The sequence below is a fragment of the Lycium barbarum genome, chromosome 7 (assembly GCF_019175385.1).
Source record: "Lycium barbarum isolate Lr01 chromosome 7, ASM1917538v2, whole genome shotgun sequence".
NCBI lineage: Eukaryota > Viridiplantae > Streptophyta > Magnoliopsida > Solanales > Solanaceae > Lycium > Lycium barbarum.
In genome coordinates, this window is record NC_083343.1 from 8560757 (window position 1) to 8579909 (window position 19153).

The 19153-nt window shown below is 35.7% G+C and overlaps 2 protein-coding genes across 2 annotated transcripts; both read left to right on the top strand.

The window, feature by feature from the left end:
- The first annotated feature begins 2499 nt into the window (after positions 1-2499).
- On the top strand, positions 2500-3039 carry LOC132601238 (uncharacterized). The gene has a single exon (XM_060314341.1). It carries the CDS (start codon positions 2500-2502, stop codon positions 3037-3039), a length of 540 nt encoding a protein of 179 aa, XP_060170324.1.
- Positions 3040-4794: 1755 nt separating this feature from the next.
- LOC132601239 (uncharacterized) lies at positions 4795-5334 on the top strand. Its single transcript, XM_060314342.1, has one exon. The coding sequence runs from the start codon at positions 4795-4797 to the stop codon at positions 5332-5334; it is 540 nt and encodes a 179-aa protein (XP_060170325.1).
- Positions 5335-19153: the final 13819 nt, after the last annotated feature.

Consider the following 19153-nt stretch of genomic DNA (forward strand, 5'->3'; position numbering starts at 1 on the left):
TAAATTAACATGTCTTACTTGAAAGTTAGAACCTTATAGTGAGAAAACGGATATTGCAACAAATGTTAGTCTCAAGTTGTTATTTAAAGTCATGCAAATAAGCAAAGAAATAAAGAGAATCCATCTTGACCCTTTGTTCTTCTTACCAAGACCCTTGATCGATGGCATACACAAGATTTTACAAAAGCAAATTCGGTTAGAGATTGTGGCACATCTTGGATGTTAGGTGTTTTTGTGTAATAAGCTGGATCGGGTCGCACCCAGGTTCAAAATCTCATCAGAAAAGTTACATATACAGTAAAAATAAAAGTGACGTTTTTTACATCTGTATTAAACCTTGAACACCCTTAATAAAATTATTGGCTTGGCAACTGATCGAACTAGATACAATGAGAGGGTTTTGCCCACTTCTTTTCTTTTATTGTTTTCAGTCTATCCAAAATGCAATTTCAAAACAACGTCATTTAGAGGTCGCGGGCTTTCCTTTAAATAATGGATGGACTAATTGAGGCAGTTGTTTGTTACCATTTTAAATGTTTTCTTTGTAAAATTACAAATCTACCAAAACACAAACATTTCAATTTGATATAAAAGTTATTAATTTGTAATACCCTGTACCTAGCAAGTCCCAAAATGGGTTACCACAATGTCGGGGCTTAGGCCTATTTCCTGAGATCCCTATTGACCACTTCTAATTACTCTTAGTTTGGATGATTGAGTATTCAACCCTTGAGAGGCGCTAGAGTTTCTAGTTCTACATATAAACTCTAGTGCATCTTGTTAATTAAGCTACGTTTTAGTGATAATTTCTCCTGCTTTGTAGCTTAATGACTGAGCTTAAGTTATATACAATGCCAATATAATATAGCATTTTTTTACACCATCAAGTTATTCAAAGTATATTTATAGGTAAACTTCCTTAAAATGTGGGATTTCTAATCATGAATATAAGATACATGCTATATATGAAGGTGACCTGGTTGTTCGTAAGATTCTTTTTAAGGTTTTAGTTTTACTTACGTCATATGCCTAGATAGCCACATAAAGCCGGCATGAATTATCAGTTGGACATCTAAAGTGACGAGTAGTTTAAAAAAAAGTTGTGACAAGCTGTTCCCATATAACTTAAATTGATGTCCAAAAAAGAATCTTCGGATTGCATTTTTGGATCAGAAGACAATTGGTTAGATATAATAGCATTTGGAGAAGTATATGAAACAAAACTAGTGGATTCGATTCTTCCTTGGATAATTTTTTACCAGAAAAGGGTCAAATATACCTCGGTACTATGAAACAATAGTTCATATATACGCCTCGTTATTATTCCGGTCCAAGTATACCACTCGTTATACTTTCGGTCCAAATATACCATTCCCATCATAGTTTTGCAGTAATTTGCCTCTAATTTTGACAGAGAGACACGTGTCAATCTTTGAATCAAATGACTCACCCCCCAATTTTAAGTGCCCAATTCCTTTAGAAACCCACCCGTTTAACCCGACCCGACACATTTTCGTTTCTTTTTCATCTTCTTTGTTAAGACCCAAATCTATGTTTTTCTGCTAAGATTGCTAGAAAAAATAAATTCTGCCGGAAAATAGTAAACCCCCAATCAAATGAACTCTAACGGTATCGATTACACTTTCCTAATTTACATTATTTTCTAATAGATTACTCACGAAAGTTATTGATTTGAAGTAAATTCCAGCATGTATTTGAGTTTAGAAATTAGTAAAAACCAATTCCTAATTGGTTTTCCTATAGCTAACATGATTTTTATTTGAATTATGCATGTTTTATTTATATAGAGAATGCTTTAAATGTTTATTTTGCTTCTTTGTATGTGCGGGGGAAAGGATATGCTTGTGTAGACATATTTTCTTACGATTATTTGATAAACTATGTTCAGACTACGATAAGTACGATTCAAATTGGTATGTATTCGTTTTTGAACAAAGCTTTTTTGCATACGCCTTACAGGTGTTTTTTGAGTCATTTTACGGGGACACTCAATATATTTGATTTGATTGTAGCCCTTTACAAGTTTTTTTCAAATTTTATGACCTTTTTAAAAGAAATCATCACTTATTGCACATAAGAGATCTAGAAAAAAACACTTAGGAGATCTGAAAAGGTCATTTTCTTCTATTCAGATTGTAAGAGGGCAAGAGATCTCATGTCCTCCTATGATGATGATAGTTAGTTGTTATACTTTTACTAATTTTGTCTCATTACACATAAGGTAATTGTATAATTGAAGTTGGATGATAAGAGAATCCAACACATCATGCATTGTTGTTGCTAAAAATGTTAAAGTATTTACTACATATCAATTACTTAACATATTCAATATGTTTGACCGCATCCCTTTTAACTTAACAAATCGAGCAAAAATACTGTCAATATTACCTTTGTGTTTATTCCTATTTTGCTTAAATGTCATTCCTATATATATCCACTCGCATTCGCTTCAAAATTCATAGCAAAATTATTAGAAAAATGGCTTCTTCTTTTGCTTCGTATTTGCTTCTTTTAGTACTTTTCACAAACATTTTCTACTTCCAAACCTCTTTGTGTGACAAAGGTGAGGACGGGGCATTAATAGCAGGTATATGTAGACAAGTACAAGATTTCACATTCTGCTTGAATACTTTTAGACAAAATTTACGTACACATCCATATATTCCTAAAGAAGTAACGCGAGTTGCTATCAGCCAATCACTAGAACATGCTATCAACGACCGCATCTTCATTGAGAAATCAAAAGAAAATTCAACACACAAAGAAATCCAAAACTTGTACGCTATTTGTGATAGTGGTTATGGTTTCTTAATAATCTTGCTTCAAGATGCTACCCTTGCATTAGCTAAAAAGAGTTATAAAGACTTGGAAAATTCACTTTCCAAGTGTCCCAGATTTGTGATCGACTGTCATGATGCATTTGGTGATAAGATAACGCCTGAATTGTTAGATAGGAGTAGAAAACAACTTGATCTTGTATTAATGGCAAATATCGCTGAAGGCCGTATTCAGAAATAAAAAAATTTATGTGATGGTTATAAATTAACTTGTCTTTCTTGAAAGTTAGAACCTTATAGTGAGAAAACGGATATTGCAACAAATGTTAGTCTCAAGTTGTTATTTAAAGTCATGCAAATAAGCAAAGAAATAAAGAGAATCCATCTTGACCCTTTGTTCTTCTTACCAAGACCCTTGATCGATGGCATACACAAGATTTTTCATAAGCAAATTTGGTTAGAGATTGAGGCACAAATTTGATGTTAGGTGTTTTTGTGTAATAAGCTGGATCGGGTCGCACCCAGGTTCAAAATCTCATCAGAAAAGTTACATATACAGTAAAAAAAAAGTGACGTTTTTTACATCTGTATTAAACCTTGAACACCCTTAATAAAATTATTGGCTTGGCAACTGATCGAACTAGATACAATGAGAGGGTTTTGCCCACTTCTTTTCTTCTATTGTTTTCAGTCTATCCAAAATGCAATTTCAAAACAACGTCATTGTAGACACTGAAATTTAGTCAGACTTATATCCACAAATTAATTTGGATCATATTCTAAATTCGAGACGTGTTGGTCCAAACAAATATTTTTATTGCTTAAATCCAACATGTATGGATTTAATTGAAAGACCAATTCAATTGGGCTAGCCTATCTTGTCGGACTTCACATGATGAGCCCACTCTATCAGCCCAAGGTCCATGCCCTGTGTCAAATGATGTGGCGCGCCAAGTCAAGTCAAGGACCAATAAAATCATGCCACGTGCATAAGTGACGCAGCATGTCAAGTCAATAGAAGAACCAATAAAATATCGCCAAGTGTTGAAATGACATGGTTCAACCAATTATATACAAACCCTAGCTCTCCCCTGCAACTATAAATAGGGGTCTTCACAAAGCCAAAAAAAAGGAAGAAAAATACATAGAGAAACTCTCAGCCGCAAGTCTTCCGCATACTAAGAAGTCTTCGCTCCAAGTGGTGAGCCGCAAGTTTCCATACCTCTACGTTTGTGATTAAATCTCGGCTCCGCATTCGTAGTGAAATATCAACAACAAGTGATTCGTCCATTCAAGAATAAGCAAAAGCCCTTGATTGACGGTCGTATCGTGAGGAGAAGAATCAGAGGATTACATCTTTTTATTTAAAATTTCATAAAGATTGTAACCCCCGCGCAAATTCTTGAAATCAAATATTATTCTTTGTCGCTATTTTTCTTGTCTTGATTATTATTTTCAGGAACGACAGATTAGTCCTTACAAATTTGGCACGCCCAGTGGGACAATCTTTACCTCTCATCTCTTCTCTCCAATAGTCGAACTTCAAAAACACTAAGATGGCTTTCAAGAAGGAAATCATCACTTATTGCACATAAGAGATCTAGAAAAAAACACTTAGGAGATCTGAAAAGGTCATTTTCTTCTATTCAGATTGTAAGAGGGCAAGAGATCTCATGTCCTCCTATGATGATGATAGTTAGTTGTTATACTTTTACTAATTTTGTCTCATTACACATAAGGTAATTGTATAATTGAAGTTGGATGATAAGAGAATCCAACACATCATGCATTGTTGTTGCTAAAAATGTTAAAGTATTTACTACATATCAATTACTTAACATATTCAATATGTTTGACCGCATCCCTTTTAACTTAACAAATCGAGCAAAAATACTGTCAATATTACCTTTGTGTTTATTCCTATTTTGCTTAAATGTCATTCCTATATATATCCACTCGCATTCGCTTCAAAATTCATAGCAAAATTATTAGAAAAATGGCTTCTTCTTTTGCTTCGTATTTGCTTCTTTTAGTACTTTTCACAAACATTTTCTACTTCCAAACCTCTTTGTGTGACAAAGGTGAGGACGGGGCATTAATAGCAGGTATATGTAGACAAGTACAAGATTTCACATTCTGCTTGAATACTTTTAGACAAAATTTACGTACACATCCATATATTCCTAAAGAAGTAACGCGAGTTGCTATCAGCCAATCACTAGAACATGCTATCAACGACCGCATCTTCATTGAGAAATCAAAAGAAAATTCAACACACAAAGAAATCCAAAACTTGTACGCTATTTGTGATAGTGGTTATGGTTTCTTAATAATCTTGCTTCAAGATGCTACCCTTGCATTAGCTAAAAAGAGTTATAAAGACTTGGAAAATTCACTTTCCAAGTGTCCCAGATTTGTGATCAACTGTCATGATGCATTTGGTGATAAGATAACGCCTGAATTGTTAGATAGGAGTAGAAAACAACTTGATCTTGTATTAATGGCAAATATCGCTGAAGGCCGTATTCAGAAATAAAAAAATTTATGTGATGGTTATAAATTAACTTGTCTTTCTTGAAAGTTAGAACCTTATAGTGAGAAAACGGATATTGCAACAAATGTTAGTCTCAAGTTGTTATTTAAAGTCATGCAAATAAGCAAAGAAATAAAGAGAATCCATCTTGACCCTTTGTTCTTCTTACCAAGACCCTTGATCGATGGCATACACAAGATTTTTCATAAGCAAATTTGGTTAGAGATTGAGGCACAAATTTGATGTTAGGTGTTTTTGTGTAATAAGCTGGATCGGGTCGCACCCAGGTTCAAAATCTCATCAGAAAAGTTACATATACAGTAAAAAAAAAGTGACGTTTTTTACATCTGTATTAAACCTTGAACACCCTTAATAAAATTATTGGCTTGGCAACTGATCGAACTAGATACAATGAGAGGGTTTTGCCCACTTCTTTTCTTCTATTGTTTTCAGTCTATCCAAAATGCAATTTCAAAACAACGTCATTGTAGACACTGAAATTTAGTCAGACTTATATCCACAAATTAATTTGGATCATATTCTAAATTCGAGACGTGTTGGTCCAAACAAATATTTTTATTGCTTAAATCCAACATGTATGGATTTAATTGAAAGACCAATTCAATTGGGCTAGCCTATCTTGTCGGACTTCACATGATGAGCCCACTCTATCAGCCCAAGGTCCATGCCCTGTGTCAAATGATGTGGCGCGCCAAGTCAAGTCAAGGACCAATAAAATCATGCCACGTGCATAAGTGACGCAGCATGTCAAGTCAATAGAAGAACCAATAAAATATCGCCAAGTGTTGAAATGACATGGTTCAACCAATTATATACAAACCCTAGCTCTCCCCTGCAACTATAAATAGGGGTCTTCACAAAGCCAAAAAAAAAGGAAGAAAAATACATAGAGAAACTCTCAGCCGCAAGTCTTCCGCATACTAAGAAGTCTTCGCTCCAAGTGGTGAGCCGCAAGTTTCCATACCTCTACGTTTGTGATTAAATCTCGGCTCCGCATTCGTAGTGAAATATCAACAACAAGTGATTCGTCCATTCAAGAATAAGCAAAAGCCCTTGATTGACGGCCGTATCGTGAGGAGAGGAATCAGAGGATTACATCTTTTTATTTAAGATTTCATAAAGATTGTAACCCCCACGCAAATTCTTGAAATCAAATATTATTCTTTGTCGCTATTTTTCTTGTCTTGATTATTATTTTCAGGAACGACAGATTAGTCCTTACAAATTTGGCACGCCCAGTGGGACAATCTTTACCTCTCATCTCTTCTCTCCAATAGTCGAACTTCAAAAACACTAAGATGGCTTTCAAGAAATTCAACCCTTGAGAGGCGCTAGAGTTTCTAGTTCTACATATAAACTCTAGTTCATCTTGTTAATTAAGCTACGTTTTAGTGATAATTTCTCCTGCTTTGTAGTTTAATGACTGAGCTTAAGTTATATACAATGCCAATATAATATATCATTTGTTTACACCATCAAGTTATTCAAAGTATATTTATAGGTAAACTTCCTTAAAATGTGGGATTTCTAATCATGAATATAAGATACATGCTACATATGAAGGTGACCTGGTTGTTCGTAAGATTCTTTTTAAGGTTTTAGTTTTACTTACGTCATATGCCTAGATAGCCACATAAAGCCGGCATGAATTATCAGTTGGACATCTAAAGTGACGAGTAGTTTAAAAAAAAGTTGTGACAAGCTGTTCCCTTGTGACTTTAATTGATGTCCAAAAAAGAATCTTCAGTACTCTGATTGCATATTTGGATCAGAAGACAATTTGTTTGATATAATAACATTTGGAGAAGTATATGAAACAAAACTAGTGGATTCGATTCTTCCTTGGATAATTTTTTGACCAGAAAAGGGTAAAATATACCTCGGTACTATAAAAAATAGTTCATATATACCCCTCGTTATTATTCCGGTCCAAGTATACCCCTCGTTATACTTTCGGTCCAAATATACCATTCCCATCATAGTTTTGCAGTAATTTGCCTCTAATTTTGACAGAGAGAAACGTGTCAATCTTAGAATCAAATGACTCACCCCCCAATTTTAAATGCCCAATTCCTTTAGAAACCCACCCGTTTAACCCGACCCGACACATTTTCGTTTCTTTTTCATCTTCTTTGTTAAGACCCAAATCTATGTTTTTCTGCTAAGTTTGCTAGAAAAAATAAATTCTGCCGGAAAATAGTAAACCCCCAATCAAATGAACTCTAACGGTATCGATTACACTTTCCTAATTTACATTATTTTCTAATAGATTACTCACGAAAGTTATTGATTTGAAGTAAATTCCAGCATGTATTTGAGTTTAGAAATTATTAAAAACCAATTCCTAATTGGTTTTCCTATAGCTAACATGATTTTTATTTGAATTATGCATGTTTTATTTATATAGAGAATGCTTTAAATGTTTATTTTGCTTCTTTGTATGTGCGGGGGAAAGGATATGCTTGTGTAGACATATTTTCTTACGATTATTTGATAAACTATGTTCAGACTACGATAAGTACGATTCAAATTGGTATGTATTCGTTTTTGAACAAAGCTTTTTTGCATACGCCTTACAGGTGTTTTTTGAGTCATTTTACGGGGACACTCAATATATTTGATTTGATTGTAGCCCTTTACAAGTTTTTTTCAAATTTTATGACCTTTTTAAAAGAAATCATCACTTATTGCACATAAGAGATCTAGAAAAAAACACTTAGGAGATCTGAAAAGGTCATTTTCTTCTATTCAGATTGTAAGAGGGCAAGAGATCTCATGTCCTCCTATGATGATGATAGTTAGTTGTTATACTTTTACTAATTTTGTCTCATTACACATTAGGTAATTGTATAATTGAAGTTGGATGATAAGAGAATCCAACACATCATGCATTGTTGTTGCTAAAAATGTTAAAGTATTTACTACATATCAATTACTTAACATATTCAATATGTTTGACCGCATCCCTTTTCACTTAACAAATCAAGCAAAAATACTGTCAAAATATTACCTTTGTGTTTATTCCTATTTTGCTTAAATGTCATTCCTATATATATCCACTCGCATTCGCTTCAAAATTCATAGCAAAATTATTAGAAAAATGGCTTCTTCTTTTGCTTCGTATTTGCTTCTTTTAGTACTTTTCACAAACATTTTCTACTTCCAAACCTCTTTGTGTGACAAAGCTGAGGACGAGGCATTAATAGCAAGTATATGTAGACAAGTACAAGATTTCACATTCTGCTTGAATACTTTTAGACAAAATTTACCTACACATCCATATATTCCTAAAGAAGTAACGCGAGTTGCTATCAGCCAATCACTAGAACATGCTATCAACGACCGCATCTTCATTGAGAAATCAAAAGAAAATTCAACACACAAAGAAATCCAAAACTTGTACGCTATTTGTGATAGTGGTTATGGTTTCTTGATAATCTTGCTTCAAGATGCTACCCTTGCATTAGCTAAAAAGAGTTATAAAGACTTGGAAATTCACTTTCCAAGTGTCCCAGATTTGTGATCGACTGTCATGATGCATTTGGTGATAAGATAACGCCTGAATTGTTAGATAGGAGTAGAAAACAACTTGATCTTGTATTAATGGCAAATATCGCTGAAGGCCGTATTCAGAAATAAAAAAATTTATGTGATGGTTATAAATTAACTTGTCTTACTTGAAAGTTAGAACCTTATAGTGAGAAAACGGATATTGCAACAAATGTTAGTCTCAAGTTGTTATTTAAAGTCATGCAAATAAGCAAAGAAATAAAGAGAATCCATCTTGACCCTTTGTTCTTTTTACCAAGACCCTTGATCGATGGCATACACAAGATTTTACAAAAGCAAATTTGGTTAGAGATTGAGGCACAGCTTTGATGTTAGGTGTTTTTGTGTAATAAGCTGGATCGGGTCGCACCCAGGTTCAAAATCTCATCAGAAAAGTTACATATACAGTAAAAATAAAAGTGACGTTTTTTACATCTGTATTAAACCTTGAACACCCTTAATAAAATTATTGGCTTGGCAACTGATAGAACTAGATACAATGAGAGGGTTTTGCCCACTTCTTTTCTTTTATTGTTTTCAGTCTATCCAAAATGCAATTTCAAAACAACGTCATTTAGAGGTCGCGGGCTTTCCTTTAAATAATGGATGGACTAATTGAGGCAGTTGTTTGTTACCATTTTAAATGTTTTCTTTGTAAAATTACAAATCTACCAAAACACAAACATTTCAATTTGATATAAAAGTTATTAATTTGTAATACCCTGTACCTAGCAAGTCCCAAAATGGGTTACCACAATGTCGGGGCTTAGGCCTATTTCCTGAGATCCCTATTGACCACTTCTAATTACTCTTAGTTTGGATGATTGAGTATTCAACCCTTGAGAGGCGCTAGAGTTTCTAGTTCTACATATAAACTCTAGTGCATCTTGTTAATTAAGCTACGTTTTAGTGATAATTTCTCCTGCTTTGTAGCTTAATGACTGAGCTTAAGTTATATACAATGCCAATATAATATAGCATTTTTTTACACCATCAAGTTATTCAAAGTATATTTATAGGTAAACTTCCTTAAAATGTGGGATTTCTAATCATGAATATAAGATACATGCTATATATGAAGGTGACCTGGTTGTTCGTAAGATTCTTTTTAAGGTTTTAGTTTTACTTACGTCATATGCCTAGATAGCCACATAAAGCCGGCATGAATTATCAGTTGGACATCTAAAGTGACGAGTAGTTTAAAAAAAAGTTGTGACAAGCTGTTCCCATATAACTTAAATTGATGTCCAAAAAAGAATCTTCGGATTGCATTTTTGGATCAGAAGACAATTGGTTAGATATAATAGCATTTGGAGAAGTATATGAAACAAAACTAGTGGATTCGATTCTTCCTTGGATAATTTTTTACCAGAAAAGGGTCAAATATACCTCGGTACTATGAAACAATAGTTCATATATACGCCTCGTTATTATTCCGGTCCAAGTATACCACTCGTTATACTTTCGGTCCAAATATACCATTCCCATCATAGTTTTGCAGTAATTTGCCTCTAATTTTGACAGAGAGACACGTGTCAATCTTTGAATCAAATGACTCACCCCCCAATTTTAAGTGCCCAATTCCTTTAGAAACCCACCCATTTAACCCGACCCGACACATTTTCGTTTCTTTTTCATCTTCTTTGTTAAGACCCAAATCTATGTTTTTCTGCTAAGTTTGCTAGAAAAAATAAATTCTGCCGGAAAATAGTAAACCCCCAATCAAATGAACTCTAACGGTATCGATTACACTTTCCTAATTTACATTATTTTCTAATAGATTACTCACGAAAGTTATTGATTTGAAGTAAATTCCAGCATGTATTTGAGTTTAGAAATTATTAAAAACCAATTCCTAATTGGTTTTCCTATAGCTAACATGATTTTTATTTGAATTATGCATGTTTTATTTATATAGAGAATGCTTTAAATGTTTATTTTGCTTCTTTGTATGTGCGGGGGAAAGGATATGCTTGTGTAGACATATTTTCTTACGATTATTTGATAAACTATGTTCAGACTACGATAAGTACGATTCAAATTGGTATGTATTCGTTTTTGAACAAAGCTTTTTTGCATACGCCTTACAGGTGTTTTTTGAGTCATTTTACGGGGACACTCAATATATTTGATTTGATTGTAGCCCTTTACAAGTTTTTTTCAAATTTTATGACCTTTTTAAAAGAAATCATCACTTATTGCACATAAGAGATCTAGAAAAAAAACACTTAGGAGATCTGAAAAGGTCATTTTCTTCTATTCAGATTGTAAGAGGGCAAGAGATCTCATGTCCTCCTATGATGATGATAGTTAGTTGTTATACTTTTACTAATTTTGTCTCATTACACATAAGGTAATTGTATAATTGAAGTTGGATGATAAGAGAATCCAACACATCATGCATTGTTGTTGCTAAAAATGTTAAAGTATTTACTACATATCAATTACTTAACATATTCAATATGTTTGACCGCATCCCTTTTCACTTAACAAATCAAGCAAAAATACTGTCAAAATATTACCTTTGTGTTTATTCCTATTTTGCTTAAATGTCATTCCTATATATATCCACTCGCATTCGCTTCAAAATTCATAGCAAAATTATTAGAAAAATGGCTTCTTCTTTTGCTTCGTATTTGCTTCTTTTAGTACTTTTCACAAACATTTTCTACTTCCAAACCTCTTTGTGTGACAAAGCTGAGGACGAGGCATTAATAGCAAGTATATGTAGACAAGTACAAGATTTCACATTCTGCTTGAATACTTTTAGACAAAATTTACCTACACATCCATATATTCCTAAAGAAGTAACGCGAGTTGCTATCAGCCAATCACTAGAACATGCTATCAACGACCGCATCTTCATTGAGAAATCAAAAGAAAATTCAACACACAAAGAAATCCAAAACTTGTACGCTATTTGTGATAGTGGTTATGGTTTCTTGATAATCTTGCTTCAAGATGCTACCCTTGCATTAGCTAAAAAGAGTTATAAAGACTTGGAAATTCACTTTCCAAGTGTCCCAGATTTGTGATCGACTGTCATGATGCATTTGGTGATACGATAACGCCTGAATTGTTAGATAGGAGTAGAAAACAACTTGATCTTGTATTAATGGAAAATATCGCTGAAGGCCGTATTCAGAAATAAAAAAATTTATGTGATGGTTATAAATTAACTTGTCTTTCTTGAAAGTTAGAACCTTATAGTGAGAAAACGGATATTGCAACAAATGTTAGTCTCAAGTTGTTATTTAAAGTCATGCAAATAAGCAAAGAAATAAAGAGAATCCATCTTGACCCTTTGTTCTTCTTACCAAGACCCTTGATCGATGGCATACACAAGATTTTACATAAGCAAATTTGGTTAGAGATTGAGGCACAACTTTGATGTTAGGTGTTTTTGTGTAATAAGCTGGATCGGGTCGCACCCAGGTTCAAAATCTCATCAGAAAAGTTACATATACAGTAAAAAAAAAGTGACGTTTTCTACATCTGTATTAAACCTTGAACACCCTTAATAAAATTATTGGCTTGGCAACTGATCGAACTAGATACAATGAGAGGGTTTTGCCCACTTCTTTTCTTTTATTGTTTTCAGTCTATCCAAAATGCAATTTCAAAACAACGTCATTGTAGACACTGAAATTTAGTGGGACTTAAATCCACAAATTAATTTGGATCATATTCTAAATTCGAGACGTGTTGGTCCAAACAAATATTTTTATTGCTTAAATCCAACATGTATGGATTTAATTGAAAGACCAATTCAATTGGGCTAGCCTATCTTGTCGGACTTCACATGATGAGCCCACTCTATCAGCCCAAGGTCCATGCCCTGTGTCAAATGATGTGGCGCGCCAAGTCAAGTCAAGGACCAATAAAATCATGCCACGTGCATAAGTGACGCAGCATGTCAAGTCAATAGAAGAACCAATAAAATATCGCCAAGTGTTGAAATGACATGGTTCAACCAATTATATACAAACCCTAGCTCTCCCCTGCAACTATAAATAGGGGTCTTCACAAAGCCAAAAAAAAGGAAGAAAAATACATAGAGAAACTCTCAGCCGCAAGTCTTCCGCATACTAAGAAGTCTTCGCTCCAAGTGGTGAGCCGCAAGTTTCCATACCTCTACGTTTGTGATTAAATCTCGGCTCCGCATTCGTAGTGAAATATCAACAACAAGTGATTCGTCCATTCAAGAATAAGCAAAAGCCCTTGATTGACGGTCGTATCGTGAGGAGAAGAATCAGAGGATTACATCTTTTTATTTAAAATTTCATAAAGATTGTAACCCCCGCACAAATTCTTGAAATCAAATATTATTCTTTGTCGCTATTTTTCTTGTCTTGATTATTATTTTCAGGAACGACAGATTAGTCCTTACAAATTTGGCACGCCCAGTGGGACAATCTTTACCTCTCATCTCTTCTCTCCAATAGTCGAACTTCAAAAACACTAAGATGGCTTTCAAGAAGGTCAACTCGAAATCCGCATCCGCAAAAACTACCGGATCCAAATTCTCCGTTGCTGTTGAAAACATCCTAGATGTTACTGAGGGGAGCACCAGACCTTTCACAAGGAACAAAGACAAATTGCTATGGCAACGAGTTCCGCAAGCACAGCCTGAATCTGCTGTCGTCTTTGGTTCGTCTTCCGCAAACACCACAGAAGAAGGGGAGAATGTCGCCAAAATGGTGGAGAGGGTTCTCGCCCAACTTAGTTTATCTAAGAACAAGAAATCCATCAGGCAAGCTGACGATGACGTCTTGAGCACTGGATCTACTCCGCATAACATGTCCGCATCCTATGTTCGCGAAAATCTGTGTTATTCTTCTTCATCTATGATGGTGATGCATGCGATGATGACCAATGCTTCAACTGTTGAAGAACAACTCGCGATCTTGACAAAGGCAATTGGAGACTTGACCAAATATGTGCAAGATCAAGATAATCGAATTGTCAAGTTGACAGACAGGTTTGATAGTGTGATGGAGGGGGATTCGAATCATGCCCCTGGAAAACGTCCGCAAGCACAAGAAAGGATTGAATCTCCCGCAAAACAAGTGGAACATGCTTCAGAAATCCAAGTTTCCTCTGAAGGGATGATTCCAATCAATCAAATAAAGGAGTTCATCATGGGGACCATCAAGGATAAATATGATGTTTCCGCAAAATCATCCCTTACATATGCGAAGCCGTACACTGCAAGGATTGATAGCTTGAAGATGCCTGCCGATTATCAACCCCCAAAATTGCAACAGTTTGATGGCAAGGGAAATCCGAAGCAACATGTGGCACACTTCATTGAAACATGCAACAACGCTGGAACATATGGTGATTACCTTGCCAAACAGTTTGTTCGTTCCCTTAAAGGTTATGCTTTTGATTGGTACACAGACCTTGAGTCTGGTTCCATTGATAGTTGGGAGCAAATGGAGCAGGAGTTTCTCAACCGCTTCTATAGCACAAGACGCACCGTAAGCATGGTGGAACTTACAAACACTCGCCAGCGAAAGGAAGAACCAGTTATTGACTTCATCAATCAATGGAGGCATGCAAGTCTAAACTGCAAAGATAGACTCAGCGAAGCTTCGGGAATAGAGATGTGCATTCAAGGTATGCACTGGGGTCTCACCTATATCTTGCAAGGCATAAAGCCTAAGACTTTTGAAGAATTGGCCACTTGTGCTCATGACATGGAGTTAAGCATGGCGTCAGTCGGAAGTGAAGCGCCGCCGGTCTACGAATCCCGCAAAGGTAAAGACAAGCAAGAAGTAAAGAAAGTGGGGAGATATTTTTCTAAGACCGAAAACAAAGAATCCATGAACGTTAATGTTGCACTTGTGAAGTTCACCACTAAAGTAAGCAAGAAGCAGAGCGTGAAGTCAACTTCTTTGGAGGATAGAGCGAACAGAAAACCAACTTTGAAGGAGATGCAAGAGAAGGATTATCCATTCCTTGATTCAGACGTTTCTGCAATCTTTGATGAACTTCTTGGGCTGAAACTTTTTGAGTTACCCGAGATGAAGCGGCCGAATGAAGCAGGGAGAACTGATGAACTGAATTATTGCAAGTACCACCGATTGATCGGCCACCCTATAGAGAAATGCTTTGTCTTCAAGGATAAAGTTATGGAGCTAGCTCGCGAAGGAAAGATTTCACTTGAAGATGAGAAAGAAAGTGCAAATCAAGTTGGTGTCACAATTAGCTCACTCGATCCAGTCATGACCTGCAACTTTGTTGAAGGATATGGAGAGAAAGACATCCCGAACATATGTCTGGCAGGAATGATTAAGTTTGGAGACTTCAAACCAGTTAATGTGAATGAAATGTTTTCTTTTCTTACATCGAGCGATATTGTGTCATTAGAAGGAGGACCGTCTGAAGAAGACGAAGACCAAAGTGGTCATCTTGATGATGGGGGTTGGACTTTCGTAACTCGTCGCAAGCACCGCAAAATAGGTTCGCGAAAGGATTCAGTGAAATGACAAACTAAGGGAAAGAAGGTGAGTAAACCTGAAACAAAAAATCCAGCTAAGCACCCAAAGAAGGAGAAAATAAGAGGGCGGTACTACCAAGAACCACGTCGTCCAATAACATTAGGAGAATACTTGCCGAGTTGGTTTCACACCAAATTCGTCATTGATGATGTAAAAGCTTCATGTTGTACCGTTGATGAGAAGGAAGCGAAAAACGTGACCTCGTCATGTCCATCATCAGAAGACTCTGCAAAGTCATCTCCTGAAGTCATAGATGCGTGCATGGCCAAAATCACATTCACCGATGATGACCTTCTACTCGGCGACATACCTCATAATCGCCCTTTATTAATGATTGGGTTTGCACGTGAGCAAAAGATGAACAGAATCCTAATCGATGGTGGATCTGGAGTTAACATCCTTCCTATTCACACAATGAAGGAGCTTGGAATAGCAATGGAGGATCTTTCCGCAAGTCGTTTGATGATCCAAGGATTCAACCAAGGGGGACAAAGAGCCATAGGAGCTGTCAAAATAGACCTCACCATCGGCGAGTTGCAATCCAGCGCGTGGTTGCATGTGATCGATGCAAGGACTTCATATAACATCTTGCTCGGTAGGCCTTGGGTACATGAGAACAAGGTGATCCCCTCTACCTACCACCAGTGTTTGAAGTATCATGAAGACGGAGTTGAAAAGAAGATTATGGCCGATGATAATCCCTTCACTGAAGCTGAAGCACACTTCGTCGATGCCAAGTTCTACTTAAAGAAATGTGCTGCAAAAGTTGATGTGTGATAAAAGATAATGCTGAGTTTATGAACCAAAATGCAAAGGTGGCTGCTTGTAAGGAGAAGGCAGCAGTTAAGGAAGATCAAAGGTCCTTCGATATCAATAAGTTGCCCAACACAAATGGCTCTTCGAGTAAGAAAGTGACTTCTGTTCTTCGTTATGCTCCAAAGGCCAAAAAGGACGAGGGAAACATGTTGGGAGGACTAACCCTTCCTATCAAGCAGATCGACACAATAATGTCATCTACGAAATTACTCGGAAAATTTGTGGCTAGCAGCTTGCTACAAAATGAAGCACTCCCTACGAGGCGTACAGGTGAAGGTTTCGATCCAAATGCTTACAAACTACTCGCAAAGGCTGGATACAATCCTTGCGAACCATCAAAATTAGGGAAGCTTCCGATGGAACCTGCGGCGAGGCAAAAACGTGAAGGTTTGGGGTATAAACAACCCCCACCAGTTCGCATCTCCATAAGAAGGGCAAGTAATAACTACATCACTGCAGAAGAGGAACCTCTTGCTTCTAACAAAAGGCCGTCTGTCTTCGACCGACTGGGAAAGTCGACCGCAAGAGTTTCTGTATTTGAGAGGTTAGGACCAATGAAGAATGGAAGCAAGATTCGGAGAAACCACAAGCGTATGAAATCATCAGTTTTTCCCAAATCTCAAAATATCTCCAAAGATTTCTGAAGTCTGATCCCTTCTAGGATGAGGCGGCAAACGGGTCTTGTGGTCTCATGTGGAGAAGTGCTAAAAGCAAAGTCGCATGTTGTGGTCTACACCAAGGAGCGAGATGAAGATAAAGAAAGTGTTGGCTCTTCATATCACGTTGTTGTACAAGATGAAAGGGATACTTTATCTCCAATAAGGGTTGGTGAAGAGTTGGAGGATGTTTCTTGGTGTTACCATATATCTGTCGATGATGGCGAACCTCAAGAAGATGAAGACGCTAAGGATGCTCCGCCCGAATTTGAAGAAGGGGTAACAATGACAGTCGACGCATTGAAAGAAATCAACCTTGGCACTGATGAAGATCAAAGGCCTACTTATGTAAATTCTTTACTTGCAGTCGATGAAGAGAGTGCTTATGTTGAATTACTTAAAGAGTATAAGGATGTATTTGCCTGGAGTTACAAAGAGATGCCTGGCTTAGACCCTAAAGTTGCGGTCCATCATCTCGCTGTCAAGAATGGCACACGTCCTATCAAACAAGCACAGCGACGTTTCAGGCCCGAATTAAGTTCCCCACATCCTTTATGTGGCTATTTAGTTATAATTTCTCCTGCTTTGTAGTTTAATGACTGAGCTTAAGTTATATACAATGCCAATATAATATATCATTTTTTTACACCATCAAGTTATTCAAAGTATATTTATAGGTAAACTTCCTTAAAATGTGGGATTTCTAATCATGAATATAAGATACATGCTACATATGAAGGTGACCTGGTTGTTCGTAAGATTCTTTTTAAGGTTTTAGTTTTACTTACGTCATATGCCTAGATAGCCACATAAAGCCGGCATGAATTATCAGTTGGACATCTAAAGTGACGAGTAGTTTAAAAAAAAGTTGTGACAAGCTGTTCCCTTGTGACTTTAATTGATGTCCAAAAAAGAATCTTCAGTACTTTGATTGCATTTTTGGATCAGAAGACAATTTGTTTGATATAATAGCATTTGGAGAAGTATATGAAACAAAACTAGTGGATTCGATTCTTCCTTGGATAATTTTTTGACCAGAAAAGGGTAAAATATACCTCGGTACTATAAAAAATAGTTCATATGTACCTCTCGTTATTATTCCGGTCCAAGTATACCCCTCGTTATACTTTCGGTCCAAATATACCATTCCCATCATAGTTTTGCAGTAATTTGCCTCTAATTTTGACAGAGAGAAACGTGTCAATCTTAGAATCAAATGACTCACCCCCCAATTTTAAATGCCCAATTCCTTTAGAAACCCACCCGTTTAACCCGACCCGACACATTTTCGTTTCTTTTTCATCTTCTTTGTTAAGACCCAAATCTATGTTTTTCTGCTAAGTTTGCTAGAAAAAATAAATTCTGCCGGAAAATAGTAAACCCCCAATCAAATGAACTCTAACGGTATCAATTACACTTTCCTAATTTACATTATTTTCTAATAGATTACTCACGAAAGTTATTGATTTGAAGTAAATTCCAGCATGTATTTGAGTTTAGAAATTAGTAAAAACCAATTCCTAATTGGTTTTCCTATAGCTAACATGATTTTTATTTGAATTATGCATGTTTTAATTATATAGAGAATGCTTTAAATGTTTATTTTGCTTCTTTGTATGTGCGGGAACAAGGATATGCTTGTGTTGACATATTTTCTTACGATTATTTGATAAACTATGTTCAGACTACGATAAGTACGATTCAAATTGGTAAGTATTCGTTTTTGAACAAAGCTTTTTTGCATACGCCTTACAGGTGTTTATTGAGTCATTTTACGGGGACTCAATATATTTGATTTGATTGTAGCCCTTTACAAACGTTTTTCAAATTTTATGACTTTTTTACAAGAAATCATCATTTATTACACATAAGAGATCAAGAAAAAAAACACATAAGAGATCTGAAAAGGTCATTTTCTTCTATTCAGATTGTAAGAAGGCAAGAGATCTCATGTCCTCCTATGATGATGATAGTTAGTTGTTATACTTTTACTAATTTTGTCTCATTACACATAAGGTAATTGTATTATTGAATTGGATGATAAGAGAATCCAACACATCATGCATTGTTGTTGCTAAAAATGTTAAAGTATTTACTACATATCAATTACTTAACATATTCAATATGTTTGACCGCATCCCTTTTCACTTAACAAATCAAGCAAAAATACTGTCAAAATATAACCTTTGTGTTTATTCCTATTTTGCTTAAATGTCATTCCTATATATATCCACTCGCATTCGCTTCAAAATTCATAGCAAAATTATTAGAAAA